The sequence below is a fragment of the Psammomys obesus genome, unplaced genomic scaffold (genome assembly GCF_907164565.1).
Source record: "Psammomys obesus unplaced genomic scaffold, mPsaObe1.curated_primary_1811, whole genome shotgun sequence".
In the NCBI taxonomy this organism is placed as follows: domain Eukaryota; kingdom Metazoa; phylum Chordata; class Mammalia; order Rodentia; family Muridae; genus Psammomys; species Psammomys obesus.
Window position 1 is genome coordinate 411123 of NW_026590405.1, and position 8509 is coordinate 419631.

Genomic DNA, 8509 nt, shown 5'->3' on the forward strand with positions numbered 1-8509 from the left:
AGCCAGACATACTCCACATTCCAGGACTAGACCAGAAGGCACAACTGAACACTAGCCCAGTGCCCTCTGTCTACCTGACTTCATGTCACCCAAGCCATTTCCAACCTCTAGGCCCAAGCTGCCCGTATATCTCTCTTCTACCCCAACCTGCTTTATCCTTGTCTGACTTAGAACTAACCAAACAAGTCCACATGCCCAGGAATAACAACTGTGTGAAAACGAAAGCCGGTTTCCTCTCTCCAAACTCTACCAGTCCCATAGAAATGTCTAACAGTAAGAATTACCTAGAGGAGCTGCAAAACACAGGACTTAAAAGACAACCATTAACTTCATCAAAGAACTTAAAAAGTTTAAAGAAGACACAACTCAATGAAATTCAGGAAAAAGAACTTGAGAAGAAACACCGGAGTGATGCCATGATGGACGTCATAAGAACAATCCAGGACTGGAACAGAACTCAATAAGGAGATAGAAACAATGAGTAGGACTCAAAACGAAATAAAGAACTTGAAAACTGAAAACTGGTCCAGCCACTATGGCAATCAGTGTGGGAAAGTCTAAAAATGCTAAAAATAAACCTAGCGTATGACCCAGCTATACCACTCTGTGGCATATGCCCAAATGACTCAAAATCCTACTCCACAGATACTTGTTCAGCCAACTTTCCTGCTGCTCTATTAATAAGAGCTAGGAAATGAACACACGTGAATGTCCTTCAACTGACTGATGGCTAACAGAAATGTGGTAAATGTACACTGTGGAATACCATTCAGCTGTAAAGAAAAATGAAATCATGGACTTTGAGTAACTGGATGGACCCACAAGAGATCACACATATCAGGGAGGGAACCAGAACACAAGCATCACCTGAAGCTCCAAATAGTCAGAGGTGAGCACAAACCGGGGAGTAACTTCAGAAACCAGCAAAGTAAAAGGGGGCCATGCTGGGGTAGGGGTGGGGGAAGAACAGAGAGGGGAACAGCAAGGCACAAGTGACCTGATAGGAGAAAAGAGAGGGGCTTTTTGGTTGTTGCCCCCCCCCCCCCTTTTCGAGACAGGGTTTCTCTTTGTGTATCCCTGGTTGTTCTGGAACTCACTCTGTAGACCAGGCTGGCCTTGAACTCACAAAATACACCTGCCTCTGCCTCTGCCCCTGCCCGGGATTAAAGTTGTGTGCCACTACTACCTGGCAGGAAGGGAGCTTTAATTAGGGGATGGGGAGGGAGAATAGTACAGAAGGAAGGTAAAATAACAGTAAAGATATCTGGAAAAGTCATAAGGAATCAAGCTATTAACTACAGAAAGAGAGAGAGGAAGGAAGGAAGGAAGGAAGGAAGGAAGGAAGGAAGGAAGGAAGGAGAGTGTATATAAACATACTTTTTAGTTTAAATGAAATGTTCTCATTTGGTTGACAATACTCCCTCTGATAGACACCTCACAAAAACTCCAACACCAGGCATGAGATGTCCTCTTTTGAGTTGTTGGTCAGTGTGCTGCCTGGTTTTGTGTCAACTTGACATAAGCTAAGGTCATCTGAGAAAGGAAGGAGCCTCCATTGAGAAAATGCCTCCTTAAGATCAGGGCTGTAGGGCATTTCCTTAATCAGTGATTGGTGAGGAAGGGCCCAAACCATTGTGGGTGGTGCCACTCAGAGCTAGTGGTCCTGGGTGCTATAAGAAAGCAGGCTGAACAAGCCATGAGAAGCAAGCTAACAGCAGCACCCCTCCATGGCATCAGCTAGTACCTCCAGGTTCCTGCCTGGTTTGAGTTTCTGCCATAGCTTCCCTTGGTACTGAACAGTGATATGAAAGTGAAAGCCAAATAAACCCTCCCTCCCAAAGTTGCTTTTGGTCATGGTGTTTCATCACAGCAACAGTAACCCTAACTAGGACAGTCAGAGTTGTTCAAGAGACTCCCAAGACAATATAGGTTTTATTGTGCTATTGCCCTTGGTTTGTTGCCCCAAGGGACAGAGGTAACTCCCTATTGCTGGAACACCATGTACTTCAGACACATGGCCCAGAGGCCACTGAGCTGGAACTGACCTGATTGCCTTCTCTTCGAGGATTAGCTTTCATCAAACCAGAAGGCACCGTGCAAGTTTCCAAAGGAGGGAAGCAATGTCCTAGCCAGCTACGACAACTATGAACCACAAGGACAACCAACTTGGCACAGTAACGTGAAGGGTGCAGGAGTGCCAAGAGCTTTCTTCTAATTGGCCTTAAGGCCCATGCAAAAACTGGAAAGTTATCCAATTCCCAGGGCTAGTGAAGTCATGGGTCTTAGAGGAGAATCTACACTAACCACTTTACCAAACCAGTACAATGACCAACTATACTCTACATATATGTCCTTACGCCCACAGATAAGTGTAGCCTTCACCCCTCAAGGGAACTTCTACTGGCAACAGATGGAGACCATTATAGAAAAATCAATCAGAATTCAGGGTTGTAGAATCTGGTCCCAGTGGATGTATCTATAAAACAACTCCCACCTAAGGCTCAGGAAACATCGGGTAGGAGGGTACAGAGAGACCGTAAGAGCCAGGGACCAGGGAATTTACTGTGAGATTGTGTGTGTCTCTGAGCAACCTCAGGAGCCACACCTATAAAGCCTACACGTGAGTTCAGCAAGGACAGCACCAGACATACCAAAGTGGCTGGGCAAAGACCACAAGGCCTCAACTCTACACAAAGAACCAAAGGCAACTAAGGAATGTGGAGAATGGGTAAATTAGTCTTCCCCATGGAAGAGCATATTAACTGGATATTCAATACCAAATGGTCAGTCCCAATAACATACATTCAAGTAACATCATACAGACTGAGTAGGTGGAATTCAGGCCACAAATCTCAAAGAGAGCAAATTGAGGAGGAGGGGAGGAGGGGGGGGGGGGGAAGGCAAGGGAAGAAAAGGGAGAAGTGATGTAATTATGTTAAAATCTCAAGAATACGGTAAACACAAAATATTGTCTTATTGTATCTTAAGTTCTGTTCAACTGGGCTGCCTGTCATAAAGAAGAATAAGAAGGTGGTCACCTCCAGGGCCCTTGAACTCTGGCCCTCCCTCTGCAGGTGCCGCAGCTGCTGCTCTTCCTGCTGGGCCTGAAGGGCTCGCTCCTTTTCACGCTCACACTCCAGTTCCTCGAGTACAACCTTCAATTCATTCTCCTTCCCATCCAGCATGGCTCTGGGAGGGAAACAACAGGAAGCAATGAGCCCCGTGTAAGGAACACCCTCTCAGCATTCTCACACCGAAATCCCAGAGCTCCCACGGCACCTGCCAGCAAAGCACGTGAAGTTCCACTGCTTGACCTCTACCAATGGCCGCATCACACAGCCATACCTGAGCCGCAGGACCTCCTGCTGCACCTTGTCCAGCGACTCCAACAGCTTTGTGTTCTCCTGCTTGCAGGCATGCAGCTCTGACTTCAAATCCTGCACGGCGCTCTGTTCCACCAGCAGGCGCTTCCGGACATCACTCGCCTTCTCTTGTTCTTTGCTCAGGGTTTTCTGTAAGTCGTTTGCTATGCACTTTTCCTGTTCAACTTTGTATGCCAACAGTTCAACTGGAGAAATGAAAACATTGGACAGCATTACCTGGAGTCCCAAGTGTGTGCCACAGAAGCTGAGTCATAAATGATGCTGACTCGGTGGCAATGGTAAGGATGATGTGAGGGAGGGACAGTGTCTCTGTGAACTGGAAGCCACTGTCTAAGGGAGCCAAGCTACTCAGGAACAAGTTCCTTCATCTCCTGAGCCCATTTTTTCTTTACCTTGTCAATACTTGGGTCAATCTCCTGGTCAAGACATGCCCCTGAGACCTATAGTACCAGCAAACCCCACACACATCATACACCTTCGACAGAGAGAGAGATTAAGGTCCACATGGCTTCACTGAAAAATCCTCCCAGAACCTTAGGAAGAAACTTCCTGGTTCTGCACAGCCCTCTGAAAATATAGGAGAAGGGAACACTGTCTGGTTCTTACAAGGCCAGTGCTTTGCCAACATCAGAATCAAAAAGAGGTTTGAGTCTTCAGACCAGGACTGATGTGCACACATATGATGACTACTCGACAGAAACAGAGATGCTGACCCATACAGAACTGTGAGCAGCTGACCGTGAGGGAGCTTGTCATGCTAAGGCCTCATCAATACAGCGGCCAGAAAGGAGACACAGCGTTTGCTCACAGATGCTATGTCTACAAACACCCTAACAACTTATTAAATGTGCAGGCCTACATACAAGATCCTGAATTCCACAGAGGGATCCCAAGAGCCCCAAACATTTGTACCCATTCAGGGCCACTAGGCCTCTGCATCAGAGGGCCTGGCAACCCACTTGCCTAAGGCGCCCCTAGACAGAGTGAGCAAGGGCAAGTGTGGGTAAACTGCATGAAGTGCCAGCAGCAGTGGCACCCACCCTGTCGTCGTAGCTGGTGCTCCCGCTGGCTCCCACGGGCCTCTGTGCTTGTCAATGCCGCACACAACTGCTGCAGCTTCTCCTGGTTCTGTAGGTGTGTCATGCGCAGCTGGGCACGCAGAGCCTGAATCTCGGAGAGCAGGCTGCTCCTATCTGGCAGGCGCAGGTGTTCCTGGGCCTTCTGCAGGTCTCCCTGGAGGGTGGGCAAGAACAGACAAAGGGACGTAAATGCTGGATGGCAAGCACCCAGGCTAGGGGGCAGAAGCCAGGCCCGTCTCATCTTGCATGACCAATCCTTTCAAAGGAACCTCCTGTGCTGTTGGACAAGTTTGTTGACCACGTAAGGGTGTATCAGGTGCACAGCAGCCCAGGGCCTTGCCTCTGTGCATCTTTCCTCATGGTTCTGGGCATGCTGTAGGGCTGCATCTCAGCAGCTCAACTTCAAGTCTAGACTTCTCATCTGTGGGCAGCGACACAAGCAGGATCACTAGTGTCCAACCGTGCTAATGCCCTCTGGCCCATGCTTGGTGTGCTAACACAGGAGAGTCCAGAGAGCCTGGTCTTTTGTCGGTTGTGTCCAAGGGAGAGAGACTGGGGGAAAAAAAAATCCACCAAGCATATTAGCGCTTACAAATGAAAGCGTGATGCTCCACAGGGTTTCCTCAGCCAGTGGTCAGCACATTTCTAAATTTAGAATAACACGTAAACCAAAATATTCCTAAAAGGACAGAATCCTTTATACTCTCCAGAAGGTGGTAAATCAAAGCCTAGATTCAAGGCTGTTGCTTACATGCTCTTGAAGAACCTTCTCCAGCCTCTTGAATAGGAAGTTATAATCTCCTAGGTTGGAGCCACAAGATCTAGGCTGCAGCCCTGCATTCTCCTGCTCCCTGGCAAACACTGCTTGTATGGCCCGCAAAAGCTCCTCACTCCGTGTAAGGTGTGTTTCTAAAGGTTCCTGTGAATGCAAAATAAGAGTCTCGGTGCTGGGCTAGGGTGCAGGCTCAGTGGCAGAGGCTTGCCTAGAATGGGCAAGGCACCTACTTTAAATGCTCACCACACACACACACACACACACACACACAGTCCGTGCGCTCTCACCAGTATGCACTGCAAACGCCAAGAACTGAATGTGTCCCACAAATTCACAAATTCAGCCCTAATCCCCACAGTGAGAAACAGTGCAGCACTGAGGTTAGCTGCGATCACACAGTGGGGCTTTTACCTGTAAGAGCAGAAACCTTAAGAGTACTCTCTCTCTCTCTCTATCTCTCTCTCTTTCTGCCGTATAAGGAGGCGGCAGATGCAAAGCGAGTACTGAACTTTCACCAGTTAGGCTGGTGTCTGATCTCAGACACAGGCCAGTAATAAACAGCTCTTGTAGAAACTGTTTAGTTTGCGGTGTGGTATCATGGTAGCTGAGTAGGTTGAGAGCAGCAGAAACCAGTCTGGTTAAAGAGGAAGCATGAGACCATGGCTCAGGGTGTGAGAGGTAAATGCTATCACCAAAATACAGTTCTCTAAGAGGGAAGTTCCTGTGGGTTCATAACTCACCAGTGGCAGACCACTGTGGTAGTCTGAGTGAAAATGGCCCCTGTACACTCATAAGGAGGGGTTTTATTTGAAAGGATTAGGATATGTGGCCTTGTTGGAGTAGGTGTGGCCTTGCTGAAGGAAGTATGTCAATGGGGATGGACTTCGACGTTTCAAACGCCAAAGTCAGGTCCAGTGGTTCTCTATTCCTACCTGCCAATCCAGAAGTAGAACTTGAAGCTACCTCTCCAGCACCATGTCTGCCTGCCTGCCACCAAGCTTCCCACCATGATGATAATGGATTCAACTTCTAAACCTGTAAGCCAGCCCCAATTAAATGCATTCCTTTATAAGAGTTGCCGTGGTCATGGTGTCTTTTCACAGCAATAATAACCCTAACTAAGACAACCACACATCAAGAATATTTGGCCATAACAAATCAGTCTTGAAGAATAAAGACACAGACACACCCAGACACACACACACACAAGTTGGGTACGCAGAGAAGAAAGGTAGGATAAATCTGAAAAAGTGTTAAGGATGGGGGTGAACTTATCAAATCATATATGAAATTCTCAAATAATAATAACAACAATATCTTAATACAGGTATTATTGGCTGGAGAGATGGCTTGGTAGTAAAGAGCACCAGATTCTCTTCCGGAGGACTCACATGTTAGCTCACAACTGTCTGTGACTCCAGTCCCACTGGATCCGACACCCTCTTCTGAACTCTGTGGGCACCAGGCACCCATGTGGTATATAAACATACATGCAGACAAAAATACCCATACACATAGAAGAAATTAATTTTAAAATTATTGCTATCAGGGGCTAGCAAGACGGCTCAGCGTGGTCAAGTCTGATGATCTGAGTTCGATACTCAGGAGACACATGGTAGAAGGAAAAAACCAACTCCTGCACACATTCTGACCTCCACACACGTGATGGGGCACACCCCCACCAATACACAATAAAGGTTTGTTTGTTTGTTTGTTTGTTTGTTTTTAATATTGGTATCAGAACTAGTGAAATGCGATGGAGCAAAACCTGGCTGTAGTGGTTTGAATGAGAAGTGTCCCCCATAATCTAAGGCATCTGAACGCTTGGTGCCGGGTTGGAGGCTCTGTTTGGGGAGGTGGTTTGTTCTTGGTGGAGAAAGTCTGTCACTAGGGGCCGGCACTGAGAGTAAAAAGCCTTCCCCACTTACACTTCCCTCTCTCTGCCTCATGCTTGTGGTTGAGATGTCAGCGCTAAGCTCCCTGCTCCTGCCACCATGACTGCTGCTCCCTGCCATGCCTCCCCACCATGACCGACTCTGATTCCTCTAGAGCCATAACCAAAGGGCACTCTCCCTACTCTTGAGTTGCCTCGTATCATGGCTAACACGACGGGCAGCCATCTTTCCTCCTCTCCCTGCTGCGGCACCTGCTGGGCCCTGGTCTGGAAAGGCCAGTTGCTTCCTGGGGCAACGGCCAACAGCAGGTTTCCTGACCAAAGACATGGTGGCATGACATTATGAGTGGGTCCGCGAGTGCCTATGCGTAGTCCTGCTCCTACACCTGGCTCCTCCTCACTGAACCAGCAATCTCCTACCTTCTCTCTTCTGACAGTTGTCAACTCCAAAAGGGCCTGCCTGTCCCTTGGGAAGCCATCCGGGGGGTCACGTGGTTCACCCTTGCTCAGTGCACTAGGGAGGTCTTGGCTCTCTGACAAGGCCAGTATCTGGTGGCTCTCATCAAATACCATCTGCAGCAAAGCCTACAGCAGGAAAAAAACACATCAGAAAAGGGAAGACATGCCAGCTGGACTACCACCACCTCAACTTGTCCACTTAAAATAATATTTTAAAAAGTTTAAAAAAAAATATTATTGTTAGGTAGCTTAAACAGAAAACACTAAGAACTTCTCTTCAATGTTTTGTACCATACATAATTTGGAGAGACAAAGAAATAAAACAAAAATCAGTTGTACTGGCTGGTACAACTGGTTGGTCAACTTGACACAAGCTAAAGTCATCAAAGAGGAAGGAGCCTCAGTTGAGGAAATGCCTCCAGGAGATCAAGCAGTAAGGCATTTTCTCAGTTAGTGATCAATGGGGGAGGGCGCAGCCCATAGTGGGTGGGGCCATCCCTGCACTGGTGCTCCTGGGTTCTATAAGAAAGCAAGCCAGTGGAAGAAGCCAGTGAGCAGCACCCCTCCTGGCCTCTGCATCAGCTTCTCCCTCCAGGATTCTGACCTGTTTGAGTTCCTGCCCTGACTTCCTTCAATAATGAACAGAATCATGAAGTGTAATCGGAATAAACCCTTTCCTTCCTAATTTGCTTTTTGGTCATAGTGTTTCATTGCAGCAAAAGAAATCCTAACTAAGACAATCAGTCATTCCAATTTCCATTTGTGTGTGTGGGTGTGCTCATGCATATATATATGGAGACTGTGTATTTGTGTTCATACGTATGTGTATGGAGACTGTGTGTGTGTGCTCATACACATGTATATGGAGACTCTGTGTGTGTGTGTGTGTGTGTGTGTGTGTGTGTGTGTGTGTGTGTGT

The 8509-nt window shown here is 47.5% G+C and overlaps 1 protein-coding gene across 3 annotated transcripts in view; it reads right to left on the reverse strand.

Annotated features, from left to right (window-relative positions):
- The window catches only part of Pcnt (pericentrin), a 96357-nt gene that overhangs the window by 24602 nt on the left and 63246 nt on the right, over positions 1-8509 (reverse strand). For 2 of the 3 annotated variants that reach the window (XM_055607091.1, XM_055607089.1), the window contains 5 exons: positions 7552-7716; positions 5214-5381; positions 4424-4616; positions 3346-3568; positions 3039-3189 (listed from right to left, as the gene is read on the reverse strand). In XM_055607091.1, coding sequence (XP_055463066.1) covers positions 3039-3189; positions 3346-3568; positions 4424-4616; positions 5214-5381; positions 7552-7716 — 900 coding nt within the window. The remainder of the gene's footprint in view (positions 1-3038; positions 3190-3345; positions 3569-4423; positions 4617-5213; positions 5382-7551; positions 7717-8509) is intronic. The other variant, XM_055607090.1, reaches the window with a different exon arrangement.